Here is a 19,650-nt window from a genome sequence, read left to right on the forward strand (position 1 = left end):
ATGTTTGAATTTATTGGTAATGTACTGGCCTACTCCTAATCAGAAACAGAACATGAGTTGCATCTCTTTTTGGTATTACAGAGGCTAAGGAAACATAAATTGCAGACAAGTTTCAAGAAGGATGAGGCTGGAATTCTTTTAGTTATGTTTGGGTCACATTTTTGGAAAGGATGGGATAGTGCTTGTTCTAGCTGAGATAGAAGCAGTAAAAGATTGGACAAGGGAACACTTAGAGGTTAGAAGTTTCTTGGGACTGGCGGAATACCATCACCATCTTGTTGATGAATCATTGAAGACTGCAGTACCCTCGACTGAATTAACACGTGAGAAAATGAGGTTTGTCTTGATTGGAAGATGTGAACTGAGCTTCCAAGAATTGAAACAGAATTTGATTATTATGCCTTGGTATCAATATAAGTATGTGGTGGATTGATAAACAGAGACTTTGTAATGGATAACGTCTTTGTTGTTTAAAAATGAGAATTTCGTGGTATTTTGAGGTGCGACATGACAGAGACTAGGATGGTTCTATATGTAAGCTGGGAAGGTGATTGGGTATGCTTTAAGGTAGTTCAAGGAATAAGAATAGAGATATTCTACACGGGACTTTGAGCTGCCAACCATGATGTTGCATTTAAGGTGTTGTGACTGTTCTTATGTGGGGAGAAGTGTGAGACATACACTGGCATAATATTTTAGAGTGTTTTATTACCTGTAGGGGTTCGAATATGAGATAAAGATGTTGGTGAGAACTGGTGAAGGACTGACAGTGAAATCCTTTATTATCAGGGAAAACGAACATGGTGGTTGATGCCTTGAGTTGGAAAAGTCTAGGCCAAGTGTATGACTCGAAGCAGATAACAACAAGGACAATGGAAGAAATGAATAGAATTGTTATAGAATTTATGATTGATCAATTGGCAATTATAAATCCACAAACGGTTAAATATAGAAAGAGAATCCTAATAGGAGTGGCTAAGGACACTACTATTTGACTTGGATAGGTTGAGATATTAGGATCGGCTATGTGTTCTGATGGATGCTGGCATCAAGATGGAGATTCTGGATAAATGTTAAACCACTCCATGCTCACTACACTTAGGAACGATGAATGTGTATCAAGATTTGAAATATGTATATTGGTGGATAAGCACCTATCCTTTCATCAAGTGAGGGTGAATACCAAAGGCCAGCGGCGTTATCATGACCTTTGGGCATTTTAGTATAAACATTGGGGTATATAATTATGGACCTGATGGATGAATTGCCCAGGATTGTGGGTAAAAGGATTTTGTTATGAGCAGTTGTGACTTGATACAAAATCTGAAAGAACAATTCAGACGTTAAAGAATATGCTTTGGGCATGTGAATTATGTTTTTAGGGACCCTGGATTAAGTACAATCTATTGATGGACTCTGTATGAGATATTGTGAGATATGAAGTAAAGACCACCCATTTCTGGGGATGAAATGGAAGAGTGGAAGTATTTTGATCCTGAAACGGTTTAGGGGACCAATGTAATTATTGGGAAATGTTAGAGCAAGAACATTTGCTTTATTGAAAGGACAGAAAAGCTGCACAATTATAAATATAGGAAAGTGGAGTTCCAGGATTGGAGATTTAGTGCTTCTCCGAGTATTGAAGATTCAAGAGATAAAATAATTTGGAAGAAAAGGATAAGTGATCCCTAGGCTTGTGAGACCTTTGAAATCCCGACGGGAATTAGGCAAGTGGCCTATAGATTAATCTTACGCTAGCATGAGTGGTGGCTCTTAGGGTGTTGTAGATATCGATGCTAAGGAAGGATGTGTAGAGTACTACACCCATTTGGGTTAAGAACCCTAGAATTATAGTGAGACTTATTATGTGAAGAAAAGCCAGTAGAGATTCTGGATAGAAATGATAAGGTCTTAAGGAATAAGACTATAAACTTAGTGAGAGTTGTATAAAGAAATAACACAGGAAAGAACATGACTTTGAAGTTAGAGTCAGATATGCAGGACCGGTATCCAGAGACGTTCAAGTAAATTTTGAGGACGAAAATTTTATAAGGAAGGGATAGTTGTACGTCCCAAAACTCCTTATAAGATTAAGAGCTTAGATTAGCGTGTCGGGAGGGCGCGTGGAACAAATATAGGACTTATATTAGGATATAATCGAGTATTCATAATTACGTGTATTAAATGTGTTTAAAGACCCGCTTTTCTTAAAAGGGGACATTTTCATAATTTTGACTCATTGAGGGTATATTTGTCATTTATGCACTATATGTCTGAGACCACATGGTTATATTTGTGATATTCGATAGGAGAGCGAAGAGGTATTTTGGTAATTTTAAATATTTGAGAAATTGTTGGTAATGAAATAAATTGGTGAAACGTTGGTGTTTGAGTGCTTGGTGGATTAATTAGGAAATTTGAGGTATAGTTAGATTTTTAGGCAAAATGACTAAAATGCCTCTGAAGATTGTTTAGAGGGTCATTAGTGGTAGGGGCAGAATACTCTTTTTGACCATTAGATAAGGGAAAAGAGGTCAAGTGCTGATGATGTTTAAACTCTCACGTAGACATATATATCTTCTCTATTGTTGGTTTTCTCTCAAAAAATGGGACTTTGGTTGGGAGATGGGAACTTATGAAGCTTTTGGAGACAAATCTTTGAGGAACGAAGCAACCATTAGGGAAACTAAGAGCTATGTGAGTCTTTTTTCAGCCAGGGGTTAACAAATTTGAGAGGAGTAGTAAGTTCTATCTCTAGATTTTTCATGCTTTGGTGTGTTTTTGTAGGATTGCTGAATTTGTGATTCATATGTTCGAACTGTTACTTTAAAGTTGTTAATGGGAGATTCTTCAATGTTATGATATGGCATATTAGTTCCTTTGAGGAATTGGGGTTTGATGCTTAGTCTTGAGGCCCATTATCAGAATTATTTCTTGATGAACATATCGATGATGTTGTGACTAGGGTTCCGCGAGGCTCAAGAAAAGAGGATCACACTCGAAGTCGCTTTGTCATTAGCACAAGACTTGAGGTAAGAAAACTGGCACATGCGTCGGGTGTAGGGCTTGAGCCCTAATTAGTGAGCGCGGGTGTGACCATGCCATGACTTTGTTTAAAGATGAATGTGTCTCTATATAAGTATTTGTTGCTATAACTGTTTTTAATGATTGGTTATTTCTTGTGATTAATCGGTTTGGAGATCGTCATCGACCTTGAGGTCGTTATTGGCACTAGATGCCTAATGTAGACCATAGTGGTGGGGCCATTACAGGGATGCGGTGTGCATCTTCTCGACATAATTCGCTATACTTGTTGGAAGATCCACGTGAATCTGGTTGTGATTTATAAAGCATGTATTTGATGGCACTACACCAAATACCCATTTCCAAAACACACGAATATAATACTAATCAAAAAGTGTTATGCTAGAGTAATATATTGGGCCACTTTATGAAAAAAGGGCGGTAATAATTCCACCATCCCGCCACACTTAGCTTTTTTTTTCATTTGTGAGACCTGCAAATATGTGAGACCCGAGAGACCCAATTCATTCCCTTCAATTCTTTCTCCTTTTTCCTCATCATTCTCTCTCCTCTATCTCAGATCTCTTTCTCCCACCAGACCCGTCGAAGCTTCGACCACACGGGCCCAAGCCCTCACACGACACCAGAGGCGAACGACGACACCGGAGGCCAGCTCTTCTTCTCCTCTTCCCTGTTTGTGGCCAAGCCTTCTTCTTCCCTGCGTGAGACCAGCTAGCTCCGGTCGGTTCAGCAATGACGGTTTCATCTAAGATGGTTTCGGTTTCGGTCCAGCTAGCTCTGGCCTGTTCAGCAACGACGGTTCAGCTAGCTCCGGCTTTGCCTTATGGTAAATTGCAGGTGACCTAGGATTACCTTTTCTATTAGTAGTTTTCTTTTTATTCCAAATTTTGGTGTTTAATGATTCCATTTTAATCAATTTGGTTTGTGATTTTAATTGTGAAGGTATTTCCCTGTGCTCGAAATGTGGGGAACTTGGGTAGGGATAAGAGGAAGAAGAGGTCATGAAAGGGAATACGAAGAAGGGCCTGCTGAAATTATCTGACAAGGAAATGAAATTATTTTCAAAAAGAAAAGGATCAGGGTCTCGAAGAAAAACAGTCAGCTAGATGACTTAAGTAGAAAAGAGGTCTGGATATAAATATCAAGTTTGGGTTCATTTGTGTATATATCTCCCTGTGAAGTGCTTTCTCATGTGGTTCGGCCAAGATTTAAACACTCAATCTTATTATATTCATTTTGCAGGATGTTGATAAGGCCACCTAATCCTCTTGCACCAGAATCTGAAACTTTTGCTAAGTATAGAAACTCATTGATGTCAGGACAACAATTGATTGAGAGTGTTGCCGAACAAGTACCAAATTTTGGAACTGAACTGGTATTTCTCCTATACTGTGTATCATGTCTCTCCAACACTATTTGTTATCAAGTTCTCGTCCATTAGGTTCCATGAAAAATGTTTAGTCTCTTCCAATTACATTAATTTGAGAGTGGGATCTGTTATTAGTCTGTCTTATATGTTTTGAGTTTATCTATGTGTTCAACTCATTTTGTGTTTGCTGGTATCACTACACCAAATATCTTTTTATTTGTATTTGGACTTGAAATGTTTTTAATTTTAGGTCTCATTTGGATTGTGTTTCCTCTTAATATGGACATTTATTTGACTTGTAAACTTAGGTCTAGGGAAATGCAGATAAGTAATGTTGTCATCATTAAATAATACTTAAGTCTATTCTTTGATTAGTTTTGGATTAGTTGACTCTCTTATACCCAATATTAACAACAATGCACTTCAGGCGTACTGCTAAAAGAACTCTTATTATATATAATTTTATTTGTACCATATTTGTGGTTGTGGTATGTATGCATTGTCTCTTATTAGGTCCATTATTATTGGCTTCTACACTGTTGGAGAGAAAAGTTATTGGGCTTGGCTTTGTATTCTCTTTTCTTATTTTAAGCTTTAGTATGAATTAAGGATTTGTAATGGTTTGGTATTTGTTTGTTTTTTAAAAATCTGAGACCAATCACAGCTGGTTGCAAGGTATTTATGCGATTTTTCATTCACTACACCAAGTGACCAGAAAATCAGAAATGATTGTCGTTTTAGCTTTTGGGAATAATACATACTTGTTGTACATATCTTGTATTTGGCATTTTACTAGGTTAAAATTGATGTCACTAATACTTGTCCTATTTTTCTAGTTAGTTCACTTCTTATTTTAAAGATATTTAGCACATCCATCCTGAAATGTAACAATTATAGAATAACTATCTATTTTATTGAGTAGGTTCCGAAGGCCCAAGTTGTTGGTGTTAAAAGTTTGTGCTTTTCCCCAAATTTCCAAATGGATTAAAGGTTCTTTCTTTGATTCTGTATCTTAATATATTGTTCTATATTATGACATAATATAATTGGTTTGTCTTTAACAGTCTCCAATAAAAGATGAGGTTTCAATAAGAATGGTTTAGTGTCCCCAATCTGGTTTCTCAAGGTCAAATTCCCTGGTCTTGTAAGTTAACATACCTTATAATTTTTTAGGCTAATGAGTTCTTATGAATATTGTTGACTGTTTTTAATAATAGATAATTTTTTAATTGTTTCATCTTTCTTTTGTCCAAGTAATCTATAGTGATTACTTTCTTTTTTAATAGTTCAGGGTATTTCTTTTTTTTAATACTTTCTTTTGTCAAACATCTTACTTGCCTAGATGTCATGTTAAGGATTATTTATTTCTTTAATTATTTTTATTGTTACACTAAATAAAGAGAAGTTAAGTTTTCATTTTTACAAAAACATTTACTTTTGCCCTTTGGCTACTGAAGTAATATGATAATTTGCAAACCTCTTTTTTTTCTCTATGGGATACTAAATTGTAGAAATGACAGCTTAACTGTCTATTTTGCAGATAGATGTAGGCATTGGATCTTCATCATTTGCAAGAGGTGTCATTGACCTTGTCTTGGGATATGTCACAAGCTTGGTGATTGACTTGGCTATTTCGATAGAGGTTTGTGTCTTGATACTAAGGGATATGTTTTCTGTTTATCAACTAGCATTTCGTCATTTTGTGTGGTCTGTCTAGTTGTACTTCCTTATTGCTTCTAGGAAAGCCAGACTTATTGCTTTATAAAAAGATTATTTTTATGGTTGAAGTTAATTTACAATATCCATCTTGGTTCACAATTTTGTAACTGTAGGTTGAAGTGCCTGGGGGCCGAGGGAAGCCATCCAAAATTGTTGACAAGGATGAAGGTCTAGAAAAGGTATGCACATCTAATATAAATAGAATTTACTTTAGAAAATTTGTTCTTTTGATAGTAAATTACATAAATTACTGTTGTAATTTTTTTTTCACAATGCAAAAATCAAAATTAGAGTCAGTTCAGAATCCATATTTCTTCTCTAGTTGTGAATGCTTCTTGCTGGCTCATTTGGAAAGCAGTTTTGTTCCATAATTATAAGTTTCTACTAGTGCAATTTATTGGCTTGATTGCTTCTAGGGTACTAGGATTTTCTGAGTCCATTTTTTTAAAAAAAATATATGGATGTGGGTTATCTTGATACTAAATGGTATCACTACTACAAATATAGGCTTTCTCTGCGCTTTTTTTCTTGCATTAAATTAAAAACGTAGAGAAAATGTTCAAATGATTCTGAAACACGAAGTTGGAAAAAAATAGACTTTTCTCCGCAGTTCCATAAAGAAAACCGTAGAGAAAAGTGTACAACTTTTCTCTGCGGTTTTCGCCCTTTTCTCTGCGGTCTTCTTTATGGAACTGCGGAGAAAAGTGGTACACTTTTATCACTTTTCTCTGCGGTTTTCTTTATGGAACCGCAGAGAAAGCCTTTACCCTACATAAAACCCTCGACTCACAACATTTACTCATTCTTCTAATTTCTTCCACTTTGGCAGACCCGAGAGGAACGGCGAAAACCCTTCTTCCCCAGCCACGGTTAGTGCTCTTTTCACCTTTTTTTTAGTTTTTTTTTTTTTCATTTTCTTCCATATTTAGGCTACAACTCATGTAAATATACATATATATTGATTTGTTTTGAAGTTTTAGGGAAAAAATGAAGATATATTGATTGAGTATAATGTGTTTTGAATGTATGTTTATAGGGTGATTTTCAAGCTTTTTTCCAACGTTTGTGAATGATTAAAATACATTTTATTGTTTAAATCAGGTATTGATCACTAAAACTTAACTTTTTTTGTTTTTTTTTTTTAATTATTTCACTTTTTTGTTATTTTTATATTATTTATCTAGTTTATATATTTTGATCATGTTAATATTAATTATGTTTACTCCTTAAAATGTATTGTATTTGACATAATTTTTTATATTTTTTATGAAATGTATATATATAATATTGAAAAATATTTATCAAATTAGGTTATAATATTGAAAAAATATATATAATCATAATTTAAAATAATTATATATAATCGAAATTGAAAAATAATTTTTTTTTATTAAAATGGCTTTCTCTGCGGTTGTATGAACAAAACCGCAGAGAAAGGTACCATTTTCTCTGCGGTTGTGTTGAATAAACCGCGGAGAAAAGGGTACCTTTCTCCGTGGTTTTTTCAACACAACCGCAGAGAAAAGTGTGGCTTTTCTCCGCGGTTTTCATGCCACTTTTTTCTGCAGTCGAATACACTGCGCTTTTCAATACTCTCGAAAACCGCAGTGTATGAAGTAAAAAAACCGCAGAGAAAGACCTTTTTTGTAGTAGTGTATATACTAAATTTTGTGAACTTGTATAATTATTAATATTTATATCATAGTAAGGTTTTCTAGTTAAAAGTAGATTCTAAGTCAGATTTTTCAATACTTGCTTCAGTACTTTTAATTTGTTTTTGTCTCTCTTCATAGTTTGATGCTGCAAAATTAAGAAAGCTAAGACCAAGTTTCAAGCAGAACGAGGGCTCTGTTACTGCTGGCAATGCTTGAATCTTAAGGTTCCCACCTCTCTCATTCCCCCCGCCACCAATGCTGAAAAAAAATTATTAACTTAGTGTGGTAATGCAATCAGATATATTGTTTCCTATGCCTTCTGTTTAGAGGCTTGTACTATCTAAATACTCATTTACTTTCTTGTACATTTAAGCAACTGGTGTGCAACACTTATTGTAGTTTATGCTACAACAAAACTAGTTTATTTTCCGTGGGCAGCCTTTTTCTTATTTTTATGTGTGTGTGACTAGGGTTTCAGATTTTAACTTGCCTTAATATGGTTTGGTTTTTATCATGAATAGTGATGGTGCAGCTGCATTAGTCCTAGTGAGTGGAGAGAAGGCACTTCAACTTGGATTGCAAGTAATTGCAAGGATTAAGGGCTATGCTGATGTAGCTCAGGTACTCCAATGAATTGGCTTCCTAGTTCTATTTTAGTGTTGCTGAAACATAGCTCAAAGAAGATTATCTTCGCAGGCACCTGAATTCTTTACAAATGCTCCAGCCCTTGTGATACCAAAAGCTATTTCAAATGCTGGTTTAGATGCTTTTCAGATTGATTACTATGAAATAAATGAAGCGTTTTCTGTAAGATTTTAGTACTTGTAATCCCTATACTGTGAGTTTGGAGAAAACTAGATAATTTCTTTCAAGGTTATTTACTCTTAAGTCTGAAATGTATGCTATTTTAAATGTGATCACTCTTCCATTTTCTACAATTTGTATAGTCATTCATCTGTCCACAATGCATTTCAGCTTTTCTCCATTTTGTCACTATCCTTATCTACATTTTTTTACTCTTCCAATTTCCAAATATCTCAGGAAAGCCTTAACGTACATGGTGGGGCTGTATCATTGGGACACCCATTAGGATGCAGTGGAGCTCGTATCTTGGTCACATTGTTAGGGGTAATCTATAAGCTTCCCTTCTCTTGCAATGCATTCCTAGTTTGACATTCTAATATCATTTATATAGTTCTCTGGTTTTGTTTACATGTTTTCTTAATGATCTAAAGTCATAGTCCGTGGTCATATCTAAGCTTATGCTTTCTACATATACTCATGTGAAGTGATCTCGTGTTTGTCATTTATTCTTTTAAATTTCTGTTGAGAGTTTAGCTGTGGAATAAAAGAGACATTGGTAACTATGCTCTCTCTGATATATTTTACTTGGAATTTCTGAAATAAGAATAATGTTGTTGCAGGTATTGAGACATAAAAATGGAAAGTACAGGGTTGGTGCCATATGCAACAGTGGCGGGGGAGCTTCTTCACTTGTTCTTGAGCTCATGTAAGACCTGTAATTGTTTTTGAGCTTATCTTAATTGAATTCTCCTGATCGGCTAGCCAGCTTATAAATAAAGCTAATTGGCTAACCCAATTGTACTCATCACTTGGTTCATTTTCAATAATAAGAATCAATTTCTCATTATTCTCTCATTTTTAATATGTGTCTCCAAATAATAATGGATAGTTAAGGTATATTTATTATATATAACAGTAGTTGTATTTGTTAGTTTTAAGTTGACTAAATTTTATTCTCTGTTAGTTGATTAGTTGTAATTTTCTTGTTCTTGGCTATTGATATTGTGTGAGTGGTTTTAGCTTAATTTATTTGTATTTTATCTTACAAACTTTTTCGGTGGTGTTGCTGTGATACAAGTAAACACTAGAGACATATTAAAGATGGTTCTCACCAGAGCTTACACACTTGGGTAATGAAAGAAAGTCCCATTTTTTCCTTATGATTATACAATGAAAAAGTTGCCACTTGATTTATTATATTACTAATTTTCCATATTTTTTTGGTAAATGTCTAATATTGGAGTTTTCTCTTGGTGTAATTGAACTGAATTTAATAATTGTTAATTATGAATTAAACAGGCCAAATTAATATTGAAACAAGGAGAAATTGAAAAACTGATTGATCCAAAGCTGGGAGGGGCCTATGATATTACACAGCTGAAAAGACTTGCCTTTGCTGCATCACTTTGCCTAAGGTCACTCACAAAATGGCGGCCTACCATCACCAAGGTATTAAAAAAAACCCTTTTAATGACACACCATATATCTATATGTATGTATATATATTATACTAATACTATAATAAACCTCTGCTAAATGGTATTTAAAAAATCATGATTCATATCAATAGAATAGCAAAACTTGTTGCTTATTCTTGCATTGTTGAGAGGAAATGATATTATATTATATATATATAACTTTGGTTCTAATCTTCTGAGATGCTTTCCTTATTAATATGGTCATATTATTTTTATATATGGAAATGAATAAGAATATGTAAAACTTTGTCAATAAACTATTTTTTCGTGGAGGAATATCATGGGTTTAGCTTAGACTACATATATTGTGCCACATGTTAATACAGTAGCCTTTAGTTGACTGACCTGGCCAGTAAGCAACATATAGTTTTATATATATGATACCATATTTGAATTAATATTTGTTTTCTTCAAACTATTTATGGTGGTTAATAATGAATTTGTGTCTAAAAACATGATGGTTCTGTTTCTTGAATTGCATGTCATACCATTCAGTATTTCGTTCTTTCTTATTTTTCCCATTTGCTTTTCATAATAGGTCGTCTTTATATTTTATTTTCTTTCCAATTGACACTTACCAGGCAAGAGCTCACCTTGCTTTAATTTGTCATATATATACCAGTGTTTATTGAGATCAATTTGTTTGAGAATTTTTGCTCTTTTTCTTTATTTAGTTCAATTAGTTGTCTTCTCAGATTTTGTTTGGTTATGAATTCTCATTTTAGTTCACAAATTCAAGAAACACCACACAAGAGACATTAAAAGTTCATAGTTCAAAGCTTTAAGCATTGAAGAATATATTTTTCTTCTTATTATTCTCAGTTTTCATATCCACCACAACATCATTTTCTTTACTCTTTTAACTGTTAACTGAAATATATTCAATAGGACCCTATTAATAATCACCATTCTCGGCTATGATTATTTGTGTGTGTGGTGCACAATATTTTAGTACTGTTGTTAAAGCAGCCAAGAACAGATGACACTACATATGTTTTTGTTTCGTTTTGGCAAAGTTAATCCCATTGCTTATTGGTCTAATTGGTATGAAGCCAAGAAGTTCCCAATCATTTCTTCCCATACTTTTGACTCAACTGGCCATCCCTTCAACATTTCCAGGTTGTTATGGAGGGTTGTCCTATTTTCTTATCTAGTACATGTTTGGTTTTCAGGTTGTACAGCTATTTTAGTTAATCCTATGCTATCAGACTACATAATTTTTTTGCTTGCTGTTTTTTTATTTTGCTGGTTTGTTTTCTGATTATTGTCTTGAATAATGAAGATCATTTTTCAGTGTTTAGATTTAAAAAAAAAAAAATCAAGTATATGGTTGCTTAGTAATTTTTTCTAATACTAAGAGTCTAAGACCTCTACTTTTTGTCTTCAGTACACTCCTGCAATAGATATTTGGAGCCTAGGATGTATTGGCTGCATAATGATTGTCTTTCAGGGTCATTTATTGATTATTAACTTGATTTCTCTTTTTTGAAAGTGAAACAATGTAGGGGAAAAGATATTTTCAAGATGTTATCTTCTCTATTTTATTTTATTTTCCCTAAAGAATTTGTTAACTGTACTGGTCTGTGCACATGCTCCTTTTGATGGTTTATGGATTTGGCATAAGTAAAATAATAATAGTTAGTGGTAGTTTACTTTTGGAAATTGGTGAGAAGATGTGTTCATTAAAAATCGATTAAGTCATGGAGCTTTATTGGGTCAAAACATGATAGGTCTGTTTCCTATTCTATTACTAAGAATGGTAAAGCTGATATTGATTGATAGTAAGATTTTCTTCTGTGCTTTTTTTGTCTCATATGCATTCTAATTTGGTTGGTTAATTGGTTATGGTCATTCTTACTAATCAACTGAGTTGAGGATCTTAAACATTCAAGGATCAAAGAATCAGAAAGAAAAAAACATATAAAACTCTGCAGCAACAATCTACTGCAGTAATCTTGTTATTCACTTTAAAGTTAAGACTTCCGGCAACAACACCTCTGGCATTCTACATATTCCCTAGGTATGGAGCTATGCCTTCTCTCATATTCATATCTCACACATAAGTTTATTAGCAGTGGCAATAGAAGTAACTAATTGTTGTTTTTTCCAGAGCATTAAGTGTCTTCCTCCTCTCTTCTAATTCTTTGACTTCTTTTAATTTTGCATTAATTCATATGCTCCCTATCATATAATATATATAATGCTATAGTTAGCTATGGAATTTCATATATATAATGGTCATTTTTGTATTTTAAAGAAACAGAAGTTGTTTCTAGCACAACTGAGCCTGAGAGCAATGATCATAGAGGAGAAAGATCCTATCTTCATATATTAAGTACTAGTTTAAGCTTTATGAGGTATTGGCATCATCTGAAAAGTTGATTCCTTAAGGAGAATACATAAAAAAATTAGGGTCGATAGAAGATTCTGATCCTGCAATTTCTCTTCTTCATGCTACTGGCTTTTAATATTTATCATAATAGGCAACAGCTTCCTAAGGAACCCTTAAAATAAATCAATAAATGAGTAAGCAAGAGGAATTATAATAAACTCTAGTGGAATCCTTGAGTTATTGATAAAGAAAGTCTAGTAAGTAATAACTCAGAGTTGAGGGTTCAGTTCCAACAGAGTTGTGCTGAGGATAAGTTAACTTGATATGCCTATAAACCTTGTTTTATTTAATTTCTCATTGAGGAAAGTTCTCAGTTTGAGTTTTCCTTAGGAAGTTAAGAGAGACTAAAAGAGTAGACAAGTTGGAGAAGAAATGCTATTACCATAGTTCTGATAAAAATAAAAAGTTCTCTAGAATTCACTCTTCTCTTCCTGCGGGTGGTTTATGCTAGTTTTCATTTCAAGTTGCTGTCATGTTAGTCGAGATGGTTTTTGGAATAGAAGTTCAATAGTAGTTAAGTTTATAAATTAGCCCCTAGATACTAGATAGTTTTTTTTTTCAATCTAGTTTTAATACTTATCCCTGTTGAAGGTGGAACTATTTTATGTACTAACATAGCAAACTTTCTATGTAATTAAAGAAGAAACTCAATTAATAATAAATGTGAGGATGTGACTTTTCTAATATATCATGAACAAACTTTTCCAGTTCAATGATTGTTTAGGAAGGCGTAGATTTTGGTCCTCTTTCAACATTATATATACTTATCAAAACAGTAATCATGATATATATGGTTGTAGTGCCAAATAGATGAAAACATATATTAATCAATGCATTAGTAAAGAGAAAAAGGGCTGACACACCCTGTGAAACTGGAAATTATAATTAAGACATTGATAAGAGCATAACATTATAAGGAACAACAATGACATGAATAAATATTAATAACAAAATTAAAAAAAAAATGTTACTGATGATGGCAGTGAGCAGCAACCCCTCATCTCTTTTGTTCTTTTATGCTGGTGCTGAGCTTGCCTTATCAAATTTTGGAAAAAAATTTATGTTTATTTTTTACTCATAGGCATATGCTATCTCCTGTGCAAAAAATAATTTTTTATTCAATATGTGATATATAATTAGTCTATGTAATTTGGTAGTTATATGGCATAAATCAAACTTCTGGGGCATGATGTGAAGACTATTATCTTAAGGGTTTCTTAGTTAGGTTCAGGTTTTGCTTAAATCTCTTAATATGAGAATTCACTTGACAATGTAGAGAAAAAGAAGTTGAGTCATTGTGATGTTGTTAATATATAGGAGCTCTATTTATTTAATTATTATATCATTTTCAATTTTAGCTCAATTTTTGTATACTTAAACTAATAATAGAAGTTGAGATTTAGTTTTTGACCATGTAGTTTACTTTTAGAGTTTGCACTGTTGTCAGAAAACAACACATGATTACATCAATACAGTGAAAGAAATTTACGAGATGTGAAAGTAGAGGAACCGTTTTTCTCCAGTTTCTACTTTGTTTTCTTTTGGAGTTGTATATGCATTAAAGGTTGTATGGCATATGATGAAGTTCGTCATGGTGCTTTTGAACTTCTTAATAAACATTCATCAGAAGCTTATGGTTGCTTTGCTAATGAATATACTGTGACAGTAACAATAGAACTATTGACTTTTAGCTATGTTAGTTAGAATGGTATAAATCTTTTGATCTTAGGTTTATTGGTAGATTTGACAATGGTGAAAAGAACTCAACTTTACCAAACTAGCAAATGCTAATCTATTCTGTGCGACTTCAGTTAATTGTTTCTTTTGCCCACCTGTCATAACCTGATGAAACCAAAAAAGAAAAAACTGCTAGTATTTCCTTTATATCTTATGTGGAGACTTGGAAATTATGGTTTTTGACACACTTAAGTAAAAGGCTCATTTCTGAGTAGTTTCGTAGTAGAACGGTTTTTGTTTGCTTTGGTGTAGTTGTGAATTCATTATTTTGTATGTGGTGTCCTTTCTTGGATATAATTTCCATAGCATTTTTCTTGAAGTAATTTGTGATGCTAGATAATAACCATAAAATATTTCTTTGTTTATTTTGCAGATGTGACAAGCGAAGTAGAAAAGGATACTTAAGACTCCTTGAAAGTAGTAACTTTTAACTATGTTGAATATTTAAGACTCTTTGAATAATTAAAGAACATTTTGTTGTTGATGACAGTGTTGAAAGTTTTAAACTAATTTGTGGATTGTTAATACAATGTTGAATGTTCTTACTTTTTGTTATTTGAAAATCAAGTTCATTTGATGATACTAGTATATATTAGAAAGCTAATTTTAATTATATAAAAAAAAATTAAAATATAATAGAATAAATTAGTGTTATATAAATAAAATATATAATGAGAATTTAAACATATCTAAATATAACAATAATACGAAAATTGTGTTATAATATCTATTACAATAACACTTTTTATGCAAAGAATTCTGTTATGCAAACTTCATTATATAACACAAATAATGTGTTATACTAAAGTGTAGTATAACACAAAATCTGTGTTATACTAAAGTGTAGTATAACACAAAAAAAAGTGTTATACTAAAGTGTAGTATAACACAAATTTATAAGTATTGAAATGTGTTATATAATCGACTATAAATAACATAATTAAACACTTATCTATATATTAAAATAACACATAAAGTGTGTTATCGTTGACAGTATAATAACACTTCTGTATGACACTGATAAAGTGTTATGTAAAGTACCCTGACCTACGATAACATAGTTGGTCTTAACACATCAAAAAGTGTTATGGTATGTTTTGATAACATATTTTCAGTGTTATTAAAAGAATTTTTTCTTGTAGTGGGACGTGCTTATCTGAATATCTGTTCTAACGACCCAAAACTGCTAATAGGGTTCAGTGCCTTGATTAGCGTGATTAATTGATTAAATGCATGACTATGTGGCATGCATGATTTATATGATAATATGACCATATTTAATTTCATGTTCATGAGTATTAATATGCATGTGGGCACGTTCTTGTTTATAAGGGCATATCTGTAATTTTGGCCCGTTAAGAGCATAATTGTGATTATATGTGCTAAATGATTGAGACCACATCATTATGTTGATATATTTGCAGTACACGGCTCGAGGCAATCCTAGTGAGCAGATTAGCGGAATAGTCACAGCAGGGTTTAATACCCGGCTCAGGGTGAGCCTAGGGGTATTTTAGGAAACTTAACATATACCTGGGACTTATCAGGTAACGAGTAATGAATTCGGTGAATAGTTGGGCATGTCGGGAATAATTGGGAATTGGTAGGATGTGTAACGACCCGGATTTTCAAGACTCGATAATGCGGAAATATAAATGTTTTCATTTAACAAAATGTCTCAAAAACCCATAGAAAAAAAACTTTTTGAAAAGTCGTATGGCCATACTTAACATTTAGTTACAAACATGTTTTACAAAGATTAGAGTGATCCTAGTTTAGGAAAATTACACAACATTTCCAAAAATAAAAAGGCTTCCCAAAAGGTCGGTCCACATGTACATTTGCAAGGAAGACTCCATCGCTCACTGCTCTGCCCTGCCCTTGCCCTTACCTACAACATGAAACAACTAGGTAAGCGAAAACGCTTAGTAAGATCAACTTTCAAACAAAGCAGATAGAGAACTAGGGACCCGGACCCATCCGGACCCTACACAATCAATTTCAAGAATGCTAAAGCATCCTGGCAAACTTATGGTCATGCCTGATAACCAAGGATAAATTAATTCCTATCTGGATAAAAATCCTGCACTCAGAAAAATCCCAGAACAAGCAGATATATTATATCACAACTATATCTTATCAACAATTATATCCCTGCACTCAGAAAATCCCAGAGCAAGCAGATATATTATATCACAACTACATCTTATCAACAATTATATCCCTGCACTCAGAAAATCCCAGAGCAAGCAGATATATTATATCACAATATAATTCGAGACCAACACTCGGCAATTTCCAACAATTCAGGCGAACGCGCCCTCCAACATAATTGCTAATCTGTAAAAGAGAACCGAGTCCCCACACTAAGATCTAGCCAATAAATATTCTCATCAAGGGTAACTATCGTGTTACCTAGGGCATCGCTACATATTCAAGAGTGTAATTCAATTTACACGGTTTTACGGAGACTTCTATGTTAATCAGTGGTGCTGGTGAGCAGCTGCCCCTAGGGTGTTCAGCCTCACTCAATCTTGGCAACCCCTAGTTTCTCTAGGCACTCTCACGGAATGGCCAATATTCACGACTGCTATCCGGGAATAACTTATCAGAGCACTTGCTCAGATTCTAACCGTCCAATGATTAAGTAAGCATGAGGGCCCCTAGGTCCCATTTATCTTGGCGCCCCTAGGTTTAACCAGCTTATCCTCATCTCATGGCCACTCGTCGCGGTAATGAACCGGACATAAATAAAATCAAGCAGTGTGATGGGGATCAACCGTCTAGGATATGACGGACTTCTACCGTTCATATTTTCTAAATCAGCACTCACTAGACTAACGTCTCTAAGCAACTTTCTATGACAGCCTATGTATATGCATGTATCCCTATACTAACATACAAGACAATAATCATTTCATGTTGCAACCATACAATATAAGTTGACTAACTTGGAGTCCTTAGCGCTCAGCAGGTTTTCACCCTCCAACGTTCAGTCCAGTTACGCTTAGCCAATACTGTAGTTATCCATACAGTATACTCGGATTAATTATGGCACTAATAATTCATTATTATTATTTTGGGCAGTTTGGTCATTTTAATAAAAGTCATTTGTAAGGATTTATAATCCTTATTTGGTTTTAAACCTATTAAGGAAAGTCATACAAAATATTCGAGACTAAACCCTAAGTCTCGGGGAGACCTATCCTAAGGTCTCGATACCTAGGCTCGGGTATCACAATGGTATTTCCCCACAACCCGCTAAAAATCTTACTCTTTCAAGGTATCGCTATTAACCCGCACTTTCGACTAGTCGGTTAAAATATGTAAGATTTTAGCCGGTATTATATCTAGAAAATACAAATAAATTCCTTAATTATTTTTAAAGAAAATAAACTCTTTAAATTTTCCTTTTATTTTTCTTAAGGTATTAATATCTAAAAACCGTTTTAAGAAAATTGCCTAATTTGTCTTAATTAGGAAAACCATTATAAATTTCTCATCTTGACTAATTAATTTTCCAAAAGCAATTAATCAATTTTACTTACTAGGAAAATAATTTATTTAATTATTTTATCAAAATATAGGGTTTTAAACCCTCTTTTAATTTATTAACTATTAATAAATTAAATCTCTCATTTTTAGAAAGAATAAAAACTCTTTAATAAAAATAATTCATTTAAACTCAAAGGGATAATTTTAGTGAAAATATGATTTCAAGACTTACCAATTTATATCTTGAAATAAGCAAAATTTTACTTTTTACCTTATGTTCAAAAATCTCATTTTTACACTAAGTGTGAAAAACCTAATTTTCACATTTTTAACTACATACTTCGTTAGTTCATAACTTGAAATTTACTTACCCAATTGTTACCAAAATTTCCCAATTCCATTTTTGTTATGCCATTTAGGTCTTTGTAAAATCTTAGGTCAAAATGAGCATTTTTTATTGGTGAAATCATTTTCCAACAATGAGGTAAAAATGACCTTATTTTCAAGTCCTTATTTTTTCCAAACTTTGACAGTTAATAACTTTCAAACCGTTCAATATTTTCTTACCAAATTTTACAGTGGACTAATAGGTTATGCCAGAAATATGTCCACAAAATTTTAGAAAAAACTGGGTTCATTTTCCATATACAGTGGCTGTCCAAACTTGGTTCCGAAAATAAGAATACGAAAAAACAGTTTTTTACCTAAACTTTGAATTAGCATAACTTACTCATTTCTAAACATTTTTTAGTGTTTCAAAAGCTCAATTTTATGTACTCAATCTCAAAAACATCACAGTAAAATTTAATTTTACAAAACCAATATACAGTGACTGCTTGACCCCTTGGAATTCACAGCTCAAAACATGTTTTGTTTTAGGGTATCCTACAAAACTCTTGGGGGTTTTGGTTCCCATTTTCAAAAATCAATACACATGCATCATAAAAATTATTAAACAACTACCATAACCTTATTACATCACCAACAAGAAACTTTAAGCATTAGATATACAAAATAATGCTTAAAACTAAAAACCCTACAACAAAATCATCAAAAGTAAACTTTTTACCTCTTTGGTGTTCTTGCTTAAGGTTTGGACCTTCCTATTAGCTTTGGCTCCTCCAAAACCTTTCAAAAAACCTAACAAACTTCCCCCAACAACATAGTCAATTAGCTATTTGAAACTCTATGCTTAAAACTTTACAAAAGCTTAGATTAGTGAAAGTTTACCTTAGGGAAAATACTTCCTAGACCAAGACTTAGCCTCAAAGTTTCCTTGGTGTTCTTGGGCTTGAAAAATGGAGAGAACACTTTGAGAGGTCATCAAAAATCAGATGAGTGAATGAGAGAGGGTGGTGTGGTCGGTTGGGGAGGGATGGAAGAGTTATATACTATCTAATTTATCTCAAAAACACTCAAGTGTTTTCCTCCCACTTGCCCACTTGACTTGACTTAGTTAAAATGAGATTTTATCTTTATTAAGTTGGGTTCACACCACCTAAAATAGCACATGGCCGGCCACCTTATGCCATATATGATCATTTCAATTTTTTATTTTTTTTTAATAAAGGTTTCATAAGAAGAAAAGTCCAAATTGGCTTTTGACACCTTTTTTCACTCTTATTAAGTTTTAATCACCAAACTTAACATTAATTAATTAAATTAAATGTCTCTCACATTTAATATAATTAATCACATAGTAAAATTTAACCTAAGGTCCATTCATGGAATAAAATTCCCCATTTCGGTAAAATTAGGCATTTAACACAAAATGCCCTAAAATTTCCATTTTCTTTTAGGTTTATTATTTTTGACCAAACTTTAACTTTTATGAATGTATTTTATGCCCAAAATATAATTGCCATGATTTTTCATTTTATTTTCCGAGATTTTTACCCGATCAGGGTTTTTGTGTCGGTCCAGGACCGAAAGTCTTATCTTGACTTTTAAAATCAC

At 33.1% G+C, this 19,650-nt stretch overlaps 1 protein-coding gene and 1 long non-coding RNA gene across 2 annotated transcripts; both read left to right on the forward strand.

The window, feature by feature from the left end:
• The first annotated feature begins 3,777 nt into the window (after nt 1-3,777).
• Nucleotides 3,778-8,607, forward strand: LOC133825301 (acetyl-CoA acetyltransferase 2-like). The gene is made up of 8 exons (XM_062258263.1): nt 3,778-3,882; nt 3,988-4,043; nt 4,288-4,420; nt 5,955-6,056; nt 6,247-6,312; nt 7,927-7,993; nt 8,321-8,409; nt 8,485-8,607. The coding sequence occupies exons 1-8, from the start codon at nt 3,778-3,780 to the stop codon at nt 8,605-8,607; spliced, it is 741 nt and encodes a 246-aa protein (XP_062114247.1).
• Nucleotides 8,608-8,711: 104 nt separating this feature from the next.
• LOC133821486 (uncharacterized) lies at nt 8,712-9,984 on the forward strand. The gene is made up of 3 exons (XR_009887618.1): nt 8,712-8,916; nt 9,213-9,298; nt 9,892-9,984. It is a non-coding gene; the product is annotated as an uncharacterized LOC133821486 (long non-coding RNA).
• Nucleotides 9,985-19,650: the final 9,666 nt, after the last annotated feature.

The sequence above is a fragment of the Humulus lupulus genome, chromosome 3 (assembly GCF_963169125.1).
Source record: "Humulus lupulus chromosome 3, drHumLupu1.1, whole genome shotgun sequence".
Classification (NCBI taxonomy): domain Eukaryota; kingdom Viridiplantae; phylum Streptophyta; class Magnoliopsida; order Rosales; family Cannabaceae; genus Humulus; species Humulus lupulus.